Source organism: Rhynchophorus ferrugineus, unplaced genomic scaffold (genome assembly GCF_030347505.1).
Source record: "Rhynchophorus ferrugineus isolate W39M unplaced genomic scaffold, kcgeb_rfMv2 rfM1, whole genome shotgun sequence".
Classification (NCBI taxonomy): domain Eukaryota; kingdom Metazoa; phylum Arthropoda; class Insecta; order Coleoptera; family Curculionidae; genus Rhynchophorus; species Rhynchophorus ferrugineus.
The window spans coordinates 58,879,215-58,896,041 of NW_027472580.1; the positions used below are offsets into that span (position 1 = coordinate 58,879,215).

The 16,827-nt window shown below is 31.1% G+C and overlaps 3 protein-coding genes across 15 annotated transcripts in view; 1 reads left to right on the forward strand and 2 right to left on the reverse strand.

Moving 5' to 3' along the window:
- Window positions 1-4,351: 4,351 nt before the first annotated feature.
- Window positions 4,352-5,587, reverse strand: Vti1a (Vesicle transport through interaction with t-SNAREs 1a). Its single transcript, XM_076408616.1, has 4 exons — window positions 5,308-5,587; window positions 5,155-5,213; window positions 4,756-5,100; window positions 4,352-4,699 (listed from the first exon to the last, which is right to left on the reverse strand). The coding sequence occupies exons 1-4, from the start codon at window positions 5,399-5,401 to the stop codon at window positions 4,547-4,549; spliced, it is 651 nt and encodes a 216-aa protein (XP_076264731.1). The 5' UTR covers window positions 5,402-5,587; the 3' UTR covers window positions 4,352-4,546.
- Window positions 5,588-5,602: 15 nt separating this feature from the next.
- LOC143198959 (large ribosomal subunit protein eL34) lies at window positions 5,603-6,500 on the forward strand. Of its 2 annotated transcripts, none has more exons than XM_076408628.1 (3): window positions 5,603-5,683; window positions 5,833-5,903; window positions 6,192-6,500. In XM_076408628.1, the coding sequence occupies exons 2-3, from the start codon at window positions 5,839-5,841 to the stop codon at window positions 6,469-6,471; spliced, it is 345 nt and encodes a 114-aa protein (XP_076264743.1). In that variant the 5' UTR covers window positions 5,603-5,683; window positions 5,833-5,838; the 3' UTR covers window positions 6,472-6,500. The 2 variants fall into 2 exon arrangements, with proteins under 2 accessions (XP_076264743.1, XP_076264755.1); XM_076408640.1 differs by having other exon boundaries at window positions 5,674-5,768.
- An 848-nt stretch (window positions 6,501-7,348) lies between these two features.
- LOC143198892 (long-chain-fatty-acid--CoA ligase 6) overlaps window positions 7,349-16,827 on the reverse strand; it is a 127,112-nt gene continuing 117,633 nt past the window's right edge. For all 12 annotated transcript variants that reach the window (XM_076408512.1, XM_076408520.1, XM_076408548.1 and 9 more), the window contains exons 4-12: window positions 14,798-15,067; window positions 14,530-14,729; window positions 10,773-10,973; window positions 10,485-10,702; window positions 10,284-10,434; window positions 8,894-9,172; window positions 8,694-8,837; window positions 8,464-8,637; window positions 7,349-8,339 (exon numbers count right to left, since the gene is read on the reverse strand). In XM_076408512.1, the coding sequence (XP_076264627.1) occupies window positions 8,202-8,339; window positions 8,464-8,637; window positions 8,694-8,837; window positions 8,894-9,172; window positions 10,284-10,434; window positions 10,485-10,702; window positions 10,773-10,973; window positions 14,530-14,729; window positions 14,798-15,067 (1,775 nt within the window). In that variant the 3' untranslated portion in view covers window positions 7,349-8,201. The remainder of the gene's footprint in view (window positions 8,340-8,463; window positions 8,638-8,693; window positions 8,838-8,893; window positions 9,173-10,283; window positions 10,435-10,484; window positions 10,703-10,772; window positions 10,974-14,529; window positions 14,730-14,797; window positions 15,068-16,827) is intronic.

The window sequence follows — 16,827 nt, forward strand, 5'->3', positions numbered from 1 at the left end:
AAATCCAAAACCCGCCCGATTCTTACTTCAGGACCTTTAACATATCTAAAATTTAATATTTAAAAGCAGATTAGGTGAGAACTTATAAAAATATGTAAGCCAATGAAGAAAGTGAAAGCAAAACCAATTAACTTTGTAATAAAGAGTTATACTAAACATGGAGTATAAATGTTCTGTACATTATAAACGCTACACTGATTGATATAATAAATTGGCAAGGTGCCAATTACGACTGACCGATTTACATTTATTGTACCATTGAAATGAGCTCAACAACCAGCCGGTCAAGAAGACTTTCAAAACAGCCCTCGTAAATTATGATAATCCAATCAGTTCTGTACCGTTAAGAATCGACAGAGAAATATTGCAGCCAATAAAAGCGGTTATTGCATTAGACATTAAATCTTTCCATTGATGTTTGTTACAACGTGATAATTATTGCTGAATAAATAATTACTATCTCGAGTAAAAGTAGCAAATGTTTGTTTGGCCTGCAACACCACCCACCAGTTACGCGAAAGAACGACCTATATATGTGAATCTACATTGCGTGTTTTTTTTATGTTACATATAAAGTATGATTATTTATTTTTGAAAACATTCGGCCTTTACACTATATCTAGTATCACATTTCATAAATTTATATTTTTAAAAATTCAGTTCAACAATATATAAAGTTGTATGGAAATAATTTCAACTGTTTCCTGATATATGGTTTTAAAATATTATACCTGCAAATAGCATAAAGTAATACAATACAAATTATTAGTATTAATAATTTCTAATGAATCCATACTAGAATACGTTTCAAAGGTACACAGAGAACATTCTTAATCTATTAAGTTACTGCGCTTTAGAAATGGAAATCCAGAAAGCCATTTTTATAATCTTTTGCTTTTTTACTTTCGGAAAGAAAAAATGCAGTGCAGGTAAAAATTGTGTGATGTTTATGGTTGTGAGGCTTAAGTGAACGCCAATGACAGAATTGGTTTTCTCTACAACCGCACTCGCATTGAATTTTTTAAAATATACCATAGTCCAATAGATACTTAACACCACTAAAAAAACAAAAAGTTTGGAGAAATGGAAAACTTCCTTAAGCCGACACAGAAAATCCTTCGGATTGCGCTTAAACAGCATCAAACACTGCTCTGAAGTGATCTCAAAGTTGCGCTTGTTGTCCGGAGTGAGCAAACGCGACACCCATAGCGCCAACAACTTTTTCATGTCCAAAATCCCATGCAGGATATGACCCACGTAGTCTCTTCAGGTGCCTACTATCTCGGCTATCTCGCGCACCTTCATTCGGTGGTCTACCAATCGTGGGTTTTTGTCATGTTATTCTCCGCGGTAACCATTTTGGAGGCACCTAGGCGTGGCTCATTAAAGCCGACGTGTGGCCACATTGAAAGCCGTTAAACCAATTTTTGACGGTCACTATCAAAGGCAAAGAGTCACCATATATAGCATCCAAGCGCTCTTTGATCTTACTGCCGATTTCTGTTCTAAAAACCATTTTTTTAACAAAACTTTTGGTGATAAAGCCCCCATCCTTGGACATTGTGATAACGATGGTAGAATGAATTTAATCGAGATTTTATCCAGATTGAGTCATCTTTGGGCATTAGTATGACGAGCATCGATAAGATATTTAATAAACATTTAACTGCGGAAAAGATTTGTTCACATTGGCTTCCGCATAATTTGACAAAACCTCAAAATATCTTGGTGCCAATTGCTGCATAAAATGGTCAAAAAATATAATCGTGATTCATCAAAAAGGGTGCATAACATCTACACAGATGAAAAATCTTGAATCTATGCGTATGAGTCGAAAAATCATTAGATCAATCAATTGTATAAGTCTTAAAAGACTAAGAAGGAAAAAAAGAAGAGGTAACAAACGCAACTCTCACACATAGGGTCAATCACCTATTTGACTGTCGCAAAAGTCGAATTGATGAGCAAACCCAGCATATCAAGAATAAATTGCGTGACCAATATCTTCATTCAATTCAAAAATTATGTTTTAGAAGCACCTCAATCGGACTGGAAAAACTGTTTTAAAAAAAGTAAAGATTGGTTTTGTTGTTTACTTCTTAATTCGAATACTTCGAAAAATCATAAAGCCAATTTCACTAATAACATCTTGCCTTTTCATTATTCGGCTCAAAATATAAATAGCAACCTTCGTATTGCAACCTTTTATGAATGAAAGCTTGTTCAAAGTTGTTCACGACTTGTATCGTAAGCGTATAAGGTTTCAATCCCAGGGCTTCAAAAAGTCACATTCAATCAATCATAATTTACACAATATCTATAAATTATAAATAATCACGTCAATTATAAATTTCCTCATAATTCATAAATGACATTACTATTTGATAAATCATTTTTACTGAACACAGTTGTGAGAATCATAATCCAAAGAGTCTTTTTCATTCTTCTCTGGATATATATATATAGATCGTTGATAAACCCCACTGATGATCGTCTATTGGGTCTTAATTTCTGGACAAACGATTGGTGATCACCAAATGTAGAGCATAAACTGATGATTCTAGATATGTTAATTTTGTTGCTACGTCCATGGTTTTTCGGAACTAAAGAGTTTCTCAATTTTGGGTTTATTCGACCTAAAATCACGTGACATTCTGATTTTAAACTGTTAAACAGGTCTTAGTTAATCAACTAATAATAATAATAAGTTTTTAGGCGCTTAAGATTTTAATGACTAATGTAACTTTATTTCAAATAAATATAATAACAAAAACTGATTATTGAACATATAGAATAACATTTAATTGAAAATAATTTAATAGGTTATTTTGAATAAGTAACAGCGTGGAAAAGATAACATCCAACACTGTTAAATCAAATAAGAAATCAATTATTTTTAAAAACTGCTTTCTCAATTTTAACTTAATATTACTAATATAAAAATATATTATTAATTGATATGTTCTAATTATAAAAATAAAATCATAATCTTTAATTTCAATAATACATTTTAATTAATTTCCTCTAAATTTGGTTAATAATTGTGTACTTAATAAAAGCATATTATGTTTATATACTACGTTAACGTTACAGAAATAAACCAGATGGTAGCATATTTGAAAATAGCATGAAATACAACGCAATAACTAAAATAAAAGAACTTGAAAAAGTCTGATAACTAACATTAGGCTAAAAAATTTTTAATAATTGAGACTGGATCAAAAGATGCCGAAAAATAACATTCATGAAACAGGAAATCTTATCTATTTAGCTTAATAATTTATTTATAATATTTTGTGGCCACCAACTAATGAATCCCAGAAACCATGAAAATATATAAAATGTGTAATCCACAAAAAAACTAATACTTTATACTGTTATATATTATATAAGATTATTCACATTAAGGGAATAATATTATAATATACTATATGCTCAAACATATAATATAGACATTAAATATTTATTTCGACCAGGCAAAAATAACAACGTTTTTTTAAAATAGGAAAAGAATAGAATGAAAGTATTTGTAACAGTAAATTTGTATAAAAATGTAGAATAGAGATAGGTCAGCTTGGTCAAATGAACTTACTGGAATGACCTTGATACTACCAAATATGTCAATGGGTCTTTTCCATAAAAAAAAATAACCACACAAAATAGAAGCAAAATAATAAATAGCTAAATTAAGATAACTATGACTTATTAAATTATCCACATAGAATGTGTCAGAAAAAATCAAAAGAAAACAAATCTACATCAATCAGCTGACTACATTTTGACATTTCAGGAAACCCACAACAAATTCAAGAAATTACATCATTGTTGCACTTTCATTCTGTAGGTAAAGGTTCACAAGTCTAAAATGTTTTTCTAGATCGTCAGGTTATTAAAGGGCTATCTATTTAAAACGAGGATAAATAAACATTAACTAATCTGTCAAAAGGAATAGTCGATGACGCATTCGGTTAGGTAAAATACATTTTTTACCTACCTGCTTGTATTAATCCAGCTGTTACGGACTGATTTAGGAAAACAATATTCTGCACACTATTTTCTAACACCTCAGTCATTTTTAAACAAAAATATTCACTCACTTTTTATTAAAAAATCACAACACATCCGGTTTAGCTGCCATCGAAAAATATGGCTAGAAACATACAGATTTCTACAATAAAAGCGCCATCTCTCAAAACCTGTTCAAAACTTGTTATATATTTATGTAAAAACTTTTATAACACAGCGCCTTCATCAATACTTAAATCAAATAATAAAAAACCAATTATATCACATGTCTTATTCAATAAAATATTGTTTGCCTTTTAAAATGAAAATTAATAAAACAGTATTATTCTATATTAACATTTTATTTAATTCTTATGTACACTACATAATTAATAACTATTAAACATAGAAATAAATACAAGGAATGTGTGTATAAAGTGACTTTTGTAACATATTAAAACTATAAAGCTATAAGACCAACATAAAAATTATTTGCTTGTGAAGTTATTATGGCAGAGGTAGAAGAATTCAAAAAATAGACTTATTTTTTGAATGATAAATAAACACCAAAACATACAAGAACAATAAAGCAAATTCCCACCAGGTATAAAATAACTTTCTGCTGCATTATACGCATTATCATGCCATTGAGTGTTCTAGATGATCTATTTAAATCTTCATCTGTCTCTCTTAGCTAAAATAAGGATCAAATTGTAACAAATATGCAAACATTTAAATCACCTTCCTTACTCTATTTCTTGATCTTTGTATTGTTTCTCTTTGTTCAGCTAAATTTTTTAAAACCTGATTGCCAATTTCTTCAGTTTCCACTATAACCCTATAACCATCATTTAATTTTCGTCCTGCTCTTTCCAATGTTTCTGAATTATCTAGTAAACATTGTTTTTGATCAATAGATATTCTTACATCAATATCTTCAGCACTATCATATAAAGCTTCCTGTTTAACTGCACGTGCTTTGATATATTCTAGTGTAAGTCGTTTTAATTCAGCTCGATAACAATCCACCTTTGTCTTACACCTCTGCTTTTTAGATGATTCAACTTCCCTAACCTCCAAGTCCATTTGCTCGAGCTAACATAGAAACAACATAACACATAAATGGATAAAACACATAATTTTACATACCAATTCTTGAGCTTCCTCGACATGTTTTTCGATATTTGATATAAGCTGGCGACGATCTTCTACGACAAAAACAAGTCACTGTCAACATTGCAACTATGCCTAAAGACAAAACACAAACATTTTCGAACAAAACAATAGTAAAAATTATCTTACTTGATCCAGATGCAGTTAACGAGCCTATTTGAGCAGTTATATCTGCTGTTAAGGCTGAATATTGCTGCTCATAATTTTCGAAAAGTGAAACCATTTTATTTCCTAATCACACAATTACCATTTTTACAACTGCACCCAATTCTATTACTATACCAACCTAATCAAATCTGATTAAAAAAACATTAATTTATTGGCTCAATATAAGCGAAAAACTTATTTGTAAAAATATATTTAGCTCATAAGTAAATAATATAGAAGTAAATAAAGCACTTTTTGGTATGAAACATAATCGATAAATTTGGCAACTAGGCTAAAACAGTCTGTTGTCACATGTCAAGATTGTCAAATACCTTCTTCTACAGTTTTCCTTGACCAGGTTGGTTTGTTGTATTTTAAATCTTCAATCATCTTCATTAATGTAGCACATATATAAGTTATTTTTATCAAAAGATAATTCCTCTGTATTTCCTTCCGTATTGGCCAATCTATTTTTAATTTTAAAATAGTGGTTTTCTTTTATTTTAGGTCAAAATGGTCCAGCGACTTGTATTTAGACGACGATTGTCGTATAATACAAAAAGTAACAAAAGGCGCATGTAAGTATATTTTGTGTATATGTATTTTTAGTACCAATATATCTTATTTCAATTTCCTATTTTAATATCTAAAATTAAGTCGTTTTTTTGTATCAACAATAATAATATAAGGTTATATTTGAGAGAAATATTAATTTATATGATGATTTTTTGGCTAGAGTCCTGAGTATTCTTAAGAGAACACCAGTGACGACACAATTTTCGTTCGTTATATTATCTGAACATTTAATAATTCATTACACAAGTAGGCATTGTTTCCAGCAATATTCTAATCTTATTTTATTTTAGTGTGCGTACACCTGGTGGAAAATTAGTATACCAGTATCTAAAAAAACCCAAGAAGGTCCCCAGATGTGGTCAATGTAAAGATAAGCTGAGAGGTATTCAACCTGCCAGGCCACTAGAAAGATCCCGTTTGTGCAGAAGAAAGAAGACTGTTAAGAGAGCTTATGGTGGTGTCTTGTGCCACAAATGTGTTAAGGAAAAGATTGTTCGTGCTTTCCTTATCGAAGAACAAAAAATAGTTGTGAAAGTCCTCAAAGCACAACAGGCTTCTAAGAAAAAATAATTTACATAATAAAATTTAAGTATGTATAATCTTTTGTTTTTTATTTCAAATCATTTGATACCTAAAACCTAAGTTAATAAGACATTTTATAACATTATGATCAAAAGTATTAAACGCCATTATATATATTTTTGGCATCTAAAAAAAATTAGGTAATATTATTCACTATTAGTAGGCTTAAAGCATCTAAAAATGGTTTTCAGAGAAAACTTTCAATATGATAGTATAGGTGTGAATTTTAATAATCCTTCCCAAGCTAGACTATAGCTCCCTCCTGTTCACCGCTGATGCTCCAACCTACTTCAAATCTATTGATGCTATTCAAAATGCTGTATTAGAATATAGGTGTTTTTATAAAATTTCACCGGTAATTAGCTTGTGCAGTATTACATTCACCCTACCTCTTATAGGGACTTTCTTTTGACCTCATCTTATCCCTAATTACTTCAATTGAATCTCTCATTTAAGTCTATAATATCAATCATATGTTGTTTAAGAGAGATCATTGTGTTTATCTTACTCTGACTGAATTGCTTTCATAATCATTAACAAGGGTTGAATTTAACCATCATTGTATAAGTGAGTATTATGGGAAGTTCTCTTTTCTTACATTGGTGGCAAGCTCATATATACTGTTGATTCTATGACAAGCAGGCATTCCGTTTCAAACCCCTTGAACAGCGTTCAAGATTGACTGCTGAACTGTTCGTGGTACTCAAAGCTTTATCCCACATTGCAACAAAAAATGGTATTCCTTAAGTATTAATGCAGGTACAACAGAACAATAATAATAAATTAAGAGTAATATTGCATGTATAATATAAGATGTAATAAAAAATTATTGTGGTGCATAAGATTGGAGAATAAAAAAAACTTGTTTTTAAATGAAATATATTGAAACTTACATTGCAATAAATTAAATATTACTTACATAAAACAATAATTTGAAACAAAATGTGGCATATAACATAACCAAGCAAATAAATCCTATAATATAAAAAAGGAATTTGAATTCTAAGATATCCAGATTTGTTCTCATACGATGTCTTGGTTAGTAGTAAACATAAACAGTTTTAAATATGCACCTTCTGTAATTAGGGTTGCATAGTTATCTGTTCACATTTTACGGATACAAAAGCAAATTATGTCTTTTTAAATAAAAACTACATATTTCAAGAATATTAGTGACTAGTAGATATATTCAAGTGTTTGCCTCTTCGTGCATATAGGTTCTTAAATATACATTAGTACAAATTTAGAGAGATCCATAAAAATGTTTTTTAATATAACATATATTTTTGGTTTAAATTAATCTATATTTTTATTTATAAAAGAAGCAAACACGAAAATTTAATTAATTTAACAATTGACAAAATTGAATTTTCTTAGTTATTTTTTTATGAATAAATCTATACCTTGAAAAGGAAAACTAAACATATCTATAAAATAGGAATAATAATTGGAAATTCTATCTGTATTGCTTTTATAATAATCAAAGTTGATTTATTGGACCATTTGATAAGAATTTAGCCATTATTATATAAGCGACTTTATTATTATATACCTGCACTTGGTATATAACATTTCAATGCTGCTAGTTTTGTTTGACTAAATAATGGTCAATGTGGAAAAAATGTATATCAAAAAAGTTGGCAAGAAATTGGGTGTGCTTCAACTATATTTAAACAAATATTTAACATGATAGTGTATTGGTGTCGAGGATGTACATTTTACGTAAGTCTAGTGTACATGTCATCCAATTGTGGTTTGAAATAAGTTTTCAGTTGGGGACGTTTACTCTTAAGTGTAGGGGTTAGTAAACCATTTTGAACGCTGAAGAGATCTGGATGTAAATAAATATCCTTCACCTAAAAAACATAATTACATCAATATTTGTATTATATTAATAACTACTTATTGAAAACAAATTACGACTAAACTTGAATAAGGTAAATATAAAAATCTTTCATTTATTGTTTTTGCAATATATACCTGTTCGAAAGATTTTAATCCAGCTTCTTTGCCTTTGGCTAGCATATCATCTAAAATTAATTGTTTGACTTCAGAATGATTACAGAGAGTGCTGAAAGTTCCAGATATCCCATTTTCTTGAGCCCAACATTTAATAACATCAACATCTGGTACCACTACAGCAACAATGCACGACTAAAAGAATCAAGTTTTATAAGAATGTATATATTCTGTGTTTGTTCTTTATTTACTTTAAGAGATTCACCGTGGACAAACACTTGCCCCACATATTGCGACCGGATGTAAATATTTTCAATTTTTTCTGGTACAATGTATTCTCCTTGAGACAGTTTGAATATGTGTTTCCTTCGATCAATGATCTTCAAGGTACCATTCTAAAAACATAATGAATTAATGATGAGGTGGAATTTAGCTTGATGAAAATACTTACGGGCATCCACATTCCAATATCGCCGGTATGATGCCAACCTTGATCATCAACAACCTCTTCTGTTTTCTCAGGATCCTTGAAATAACCCTGGAATACGTTAGTGCCTTTAACACAGACTTCTCCTTGATTGTTCTTGGACCAATATTCCATTTCAGGAACATCGCACAATTTAATACAACAGCATGCTAAAGGAGGTCCCACATGACCAGGAACATGGTCCCCTTGGATAGTAAGGGTTACTGGGGCACAACACTCAGTTTGACCGTATCCTTCAACAACCTAAAAGGAACATATATTGAAATAACTTATTATTTTCACAATATTTCATGTAATTATTGGTTTGTATAATAAAGTTAACTATAGGATTTTCAATAAAGATAGATCAGTGTTGGTAACCTGTCGCGCCTATGCTGTTTAATCTAATGTTTACTACTAAGGCAGTGATGACCAATTACTACGGCAAGGTATACGATTGAGGAACGCGTTCAAGTGGTAAAACTTTATTATCAAAATGAGTGTTTGTGATGATACCAATTTTGGATGAGAAATCATCTTTAGCGAAATGTATTTTTTGATGTACTAATTGACCATACCAGACTTTTTTGTGGAGCTTACATGACTGTCTATGGCAATAATTTACAATCAATCGATGTTAACTCTTTAATCTCCAACTTATGTGGTCAAATCACACAATTTTGGTGGCTGATCGTCATTTTTTCCAGATAAACATAGAAATAATAATTTGCAGTCAATTCGTATGGTACCTATTTTTCTTTTTTCTTCTTTGAGCGGAGTTTTCGCCAAATAACTTCCAGACATCGAACTTTTTAGATTCTCTAGATTGTTCTTTGTCCCATTGGTACTGCAAAACTCAATAATTCTAATTCTAGAAAACTGTTATTTTAATTAGGCGCCCCATTCATGAAGAGCTTCGCTGATATACTCAGTGGTGTAAGGTTCTTCCTTGAAACCTTAAAAGATAAAACGCTCTACTCTCTCATCATTTGTGGTAGGTGATGACAGTCCCAGTAGTATCCCAGGGTCTCTGTCGCACCCAAAAAGGTATTATAATTCGATGCAACATCAGCAAAAAATCAATTGATACTAGCTGGACAATCTGGTTGATCCAATATAAACGTATCTCTCTCTTTTGTAGTTCATCCTATCTTTGTACCATTTCCACACTAACGTAATATCTTGCCCATCCTCTCGTCAACCGCATGTAAATTTTAACCACTTAAATAAGGAAGTTTATATCAATCATTGTTTGCTGCTCCCGTTAGATAAACTAAGTCAATACAAGCAAGAATTGAAGATTCCTACACATTCAAGCACCAAATATATTTGGATATATTAGATAATTAATTATAAGATAACGTAAAATACTCACAACACATCCCATAGCACAACGAATGAAGGTAAGAACACTGTCGGCAAGAGGCGCGGATCCTACCAGCATCAATCTCAGTCTCCCGCCCATTCCTTCTTGTACTTTCCTGAACACTATCATGTCCCAAATACTATTTCTTCTTACAATACCCCTATAATAATTTAGGTTTTATAATTGTTAATAAAATATAAAAGCCATTACCTTTTAATCTCGCTCTCCTTTGATCTAAGAGCCATATTGAATAACGTCCTTTTCACGCAGTTATTGCTTAACTCTGATTGAACTTTGTCATAAATTCTATTAAGTAATCTTGGCACTGCTGGTGTTACAGTTGGCTTTAAAGCTTTCATGTCATCAGATAACCTTCTGACGTCTCCTAGATAAAATCCTACTGCCCCACCTTGCATGTACATAGCACTCTAAAATGTTATTATTATGTATGTTGTGTACGTGTCACAAAAATATCTTTGTGTAGATTTTGATACTTACCTCACAACATCTCTCCATCATGTGAGCTAATGGCAGGAATGATAACATAACATCATCACTTTTGAGCCTGTGATCACCGAACTGTAATACAACTGCACTCATAGAGGCTACTACATTTTCATGAGTCAACATGACTCCTTTGGGTTGACCTGTGGTCCCACTTGTGTAACAGATTGTACACAAGTCTGATGGTTTTGGAGGCTAAAATAGGAATTTTAATTATAGAATATCGCATTTCTTGTATTACTCTATTATTGTATTAAGAAGAAAAATATTGAACAGGCTAAAAGCTTCCAGGCCTAACAACTAAAAAATGTTGTTTCTGCAATCGTTTTAGGTACCAATTGTGCATAAATAAGCCTATAATTTGACAAGAGTGTGACATCAATAGATTATATTGAAACTGTTTAGTATAAAATAAAATACGATTGGATATCTGCCAATTACATAATCAGAAAATACTAACGATTTCGTCTTATATTTTACATCAATACATATTTTTTTATTATGTTTTATTATATCCGTAATCCCAAATAACCTAAATACGTAGTTGTAGAAGGTGGTTTAAAAGTTTAAGAATAGTCAATTGATGGCGACAGTGTACGAAGTGCCGAAATGGAACGAAATCATACGTAATTAATGCATTAACTATTCTTTTTTAGCAAAAAATTAGTTTAAGTGAGACTATTCCAACAGATTCTGCCTGATTTGGCAGGTTACTAATTCTCGATCGATGACATGCTCAAAAATGGTGAAGGTATTTTTTCGAAATGTATTACCTTGGAGCAAAAGTGATGGGCAAGACTTAAATAATAATATTTCATTATTCATTTTGTTTTAAACTAAAAGCATAGCTTACGCTCGGGGTGTATGTCTTCAATAATATTCACAGCCAATATGTTGTTTTTGGTGCTGCAAGACCGACTATTCTTCACTAAATCCCGCAATAGTTCACCATTGGCCGCAGCAGTTCCGTGTCCTCGGAAATGTCAGTTTCCTATCTTTCGGATTATTTTCGACAATCTTAACTAATTTTCAAAACCTTCCACCCAGTAGATCGAATTCACCGCATAAGTCTTCGAAGAATTCGTCCACCTTTCATTAGACAGAGAGGTCCAAACCATCTAAAGCACTGAATTTGTTTCTCAATTGTGCACTGATGGCCACCTCTTAAACGAATTATTTCACTTCTAATACAATCTCGGCGAAACATACCTAAATAATTTGCCTAAAGAATCATATTTGCAAGATAGCAAGTTTACAGATGTCACACTGTAACATTGTCCAAGTCTCGCAGTCATAGAGAATAATTGGTAAGCGTTCGAAAGAGTCAGAATTTAGCGTTAATTGTTATATTTCCTCTCTTTCGTAAGTACTATTTTAGAAGCAAAACAGGCTACCTGTCAGTTGCCAATACTTTGGTCTTCAAGTCACATAGCTCTGTAGTAAGAACTATATCATAAAGAATGCTTAAAAGTCTTAACATCTGTATCGGGGAATATAGCGCACCAATCATCAAGTTTATATCATTACTAAACGCCATGTTTCTTTTTTTTTTAATTGACATAACAGCATCTACTACTATGTTGAAAACAGAGAGACAGAAAACAGTTCCTTGGCGAACACCGACTCAGATATCAAATAAATTTGGCATCATTTCGCACTCGCACTGAGCTAAGGGAAACATCGAAGATGCCTGAAGAAATTTAATAATTTTTCATTTTAAGTCTCATTTGAATGATCTTCATAAATGCTTCTCCGACAATTGATATGATAAGAAATTTATACCTCGATAGTTTTCACAGTGTTGATTATCACTTTTTTTTCGGTGTGAGAACAATGGCCGATCAAATCAATTTGTACTTCTAATACGACTATTTTACTTTACTTTGCTAAATCTTTTTAGCCGGATCTAGTAAGACCTACGTTTAAAAAGTATTCTCTGAATCAATAACATACAGGGCGTATCTTTGGGAGAAATGTGTCCGATGTATTGAAGAAGAATATTATGTACACCTTAAAATATAAATGTTTTAACTTATTGGTTGGTGTTTATAGTCGCTTCGATTGGCTTTTATTTTTTTGTATTAATTCGCTGTACTTTTGTTTTTATTTCGATGTGTAATTAATTGTAAAATCATAATTTGACTATAATTACAAAAGTTAAAAACTCTTCTCTGTCAAACTCTCCCATTCATTTTTTTTTAATTTACAATAATTGGGGTTCCAGATTGTATCTTCAGAACGGAAGCTTTGATAGCGTGAATCTATCTCTCTTAGCAGAGGTTGTGGTGGGGATGTCAAAAATCGCTATATCGGTATATTGATATTTTTCGCCGATATTTTTCGATCTTCTTTAATAAAATATTGATAATTGTAAATAAGAGTATCAACATTTCGGTTACAAATTAAAATATCGATATTAAAAATCTAGGGTTTTCGAAGGTAATTTCTGGTAATCAAGTGGAGTTGGCGTGGAAAAGTAGGACTGGAGCAGAAGAAAATCGATACGTAGAACTAGGGTTCTTAAAGAAGTGTATTGAACTTTTGTTTTGAGATTTCTCCCCATTAAGTGAATTGTGTGTGGAAAAGCAAGGTTGTAGTGAAGAAATTTGTTGGAGTTGTTAAAAATATGAGTATCGACATTCATTTTTTGTTCGTCGTTATATCGGCTAGATTGTGGTATTTAAGCAAGAGTCTGTCAGTTAGGGTTAGTTGTTGGGTTGTCTCCATTTAAATATTGTAGCCAATATCAATCAAACCTTAATCCAAAATTGACTGGGCTGTGTGTCTATATATCACATATTCATGATTGTCTTTTATGTATGTATTTATCATCCCCAGTTTCCTTTTTCTACGCTCATAGGGAATCTTGTATATAACTATAGCGATTGTTAGTCATCAGCTAGTCTTAGTCAATAAACTTTGTCGTTAAACGTTAGTCAAAAGAAAATTGATCAAATGACCAAATAATATATAATTTAAAATTTACGTTTGGTAAATGACTGTCGATCTATGCTCATTTCGACTATCTTTGAGTAGCTGTATGGTCATTCGAAGAAATGAGTGTCATTAATGTATGTCACAGTTAAACTAAATATACTGGTTAACTATAGTTAATTTCACTAAGATGGGGTTACCATAACATTTACTATGTTAATATTTTATTTGAAAGGGATTTACCAAAAAGTTAATACATAATCCATAAGCGAAACTCATTTTCTCTCTAGTGAAAATAATATATATACATATTTAATAAACTGTTAAATATATGATTTATATCGATACAAGAGCCAGTGTAGAAAAGAAGAAGAAGAATTAGTAGAGGGCGCTGTAATTTGTATCGAGGCAGTTCAAAATTTTATAACAGACCAGAGAGGTAAATAAAGTTTCTCTTTTGTCTCAAAGCCATAAGTGGTGTTATTAATTCCGCCCCGTCCCGAATCATAAGTGATTCCTAACATAAACTGTCATGAAATGTAGACGGATGTCATCTGAAAATTGGTATTTTTGAAATATCATGTATATTTTTATTAAAGATACCACCTATAGGTCAGACCAGCAACTTTTTAGCTGATAGATTAAGATCCAATATATAAATAAAACAATTTGGCACATTCTATTATTGACTTGTAAAGTTTAATTACTGTTGTATCCAAATATAAAATGATCTTTAACAATATACATCTCATTTTTTTAAATAGAAATACCTCTTAATAGCATGACTTAAATGACGTATATTTCTTGGTATACTTACAACTTCTGGATTGTTCGATTTCGAACCGAGAACTTCAACATCGTGAAGTTTTAAAATTTCAATACCCATATTTTTCGCTCTTTGTCTGGTTGCTGGTCTGATCTCCCTGAACACTATTAGCTTCTTTAAGCACCTTGGTGACTTTTCTAACAACGAATTACATTTCGCGTCGTCTTCTACCAAAATAACCTGTATTTCAGCTGAAAATTAATTAATATTAGCTAAGGTATTAATTAATACTCAACTATTCTTCTGAATTTGTATTTACCATGTTTTGTTATATAAGCGCAAGCATCGGCTCCCAATGTGTCATACAATGGAACTATGACCATACTGTAACAGTATGCGGCTTGTTCAACTAGGATCCATTCTGGACAGTTGATTGCATATATACCAATCATTGTGTTTGGCCCTGGTTTAAGGCCAATTTGCACTAATCCAGAACCCAAATTTCTTGCTCTAAGCAAAGCTTCGTTATAGGTGAGCCATTGGTATGGTTTGGAGTAAGATTCTCTCCAACCCAAACAAGGTCCATTATCTAAAAATAAATGAAAATAATTAATTAATTATTAAACCTTGCTATAACTTTAGAAATTATATTTTTAATAACAATGTAAAATATTATATATCTGATATCTCAATTGTATTACTTATCGTTTAGTTTTCAAATACATGTAATAAAATTAAAGGACTACTCTTTTTTTGTTATATATTATTTTTTAGTCTCCTTTTGGCCAACTAGGGCTTATCTGAAATGAACTTGTTGCTTAAAGTGGGAAACCAACTTAGAGATCATTCAAAGAACCGATTTCCGATCTTACCCAACGTGGTTACTTGTGGGACTGGGATGATTTTCCTTGTTGGATCTTTCACTCTTATCCTATTGGTAATAACAGTTGGTCAAAGACATATATTTACAACCATGCATCACAAGGATTCGGACTAGCGACTATCGTAACAGTAGCAGGACTGTTTTGTCGCCTTAACCACTACGCCAACCAAGCAAGCAAGGGAATATTCTAGTCTAGAATTTCGAAAAGTATAGTCTATGTCTTTCTTCTTTATTCTTCATATTTTCAAAGCCGAACTTTAAAAAAAAACGCGTTTAGGAGGATTTTTTTAAATATAAATTATTTTTGAGGTATATAGTGGTTTTAGTGACGCTGCATCTAAAAACAAAACTCAAAACGCGTTTTAATCGAAACTATTTTCCGAAAGTATTGACATAATGTACTGAACCGATATACTTCAAATATTGGGTGAGCTTTCTCTATATATTTAAACCCTAAAAATACGAAAGAAAAAAATTAAACGATTTGGGACTGATATGACGTGTCGATCTAGATCACTCACTACAACTGTAAAATGTGAACTTTACTATGGATAGTCTGTAGTTTTTACATGTAGGATTATCAAAATAGATTAGTTTTTACCACTTCTTCACTTCCTACAACTAGATACGAATATACTGGCTAATATAACTTTTTGTGGTTAATATATGAACGAACTTGAATAAGCGTGGATAATAAACTGACATTTACTACTATACTTGCTCTGAATAACTAAAAAAATGTTTACGCAAGTGGAAATATAAAGGTCATCTTCGATGCAATAAAAACTTTTTTATGTTATTACAACAGCACATTTTTTTAGAATATTTTCGAATAATAAAACAATAATACTTGATGACTGGTGGTAATAGTATATGTTTCGCTTGTTTTTAAACTAAAAATAGTAGATCCAAATACTTTAATTTATAGGAGAGATTCTGAAGCATCACCGAAAATAAATATCAAGCACGATTATAAAATCTTGAGTTCAAAGTGGTTTATATGTATTTTTAAACCATGGCTTTAAAATATATTTATGAATATATTAATAATTTAGTTAGTGTTATAATTATATATATTTACAATTTATTTATGTTTTAGATAAATTAATACTATGATATACCATATATTACCCATGGTTATATTATTTAATGGTATGAATTCCATTCAGTAATTTTTGGAGGTATTGCTAGTTTTTATTTCAGCGCCGTGAATTGTTTTAATTTGAAGCTATTCTTCTCAAGAACCTGAGTTTGTGCTCACATTTAATAGTTTTCTTAGTAGACAATGCGTCTTACAAGAATCAATACACATTATTTCGCATGATCGAATATTCTCAACATATTTTTGGCTGTATTGTCCCACAAGGCAGTATTTTGCAATTATTCCTGTATTTGCAACAATAGTAAAAAACATTTTTTTGGCAAAATTAATTTTTTTTTATTCAACATAATTCATGGATTTTTGA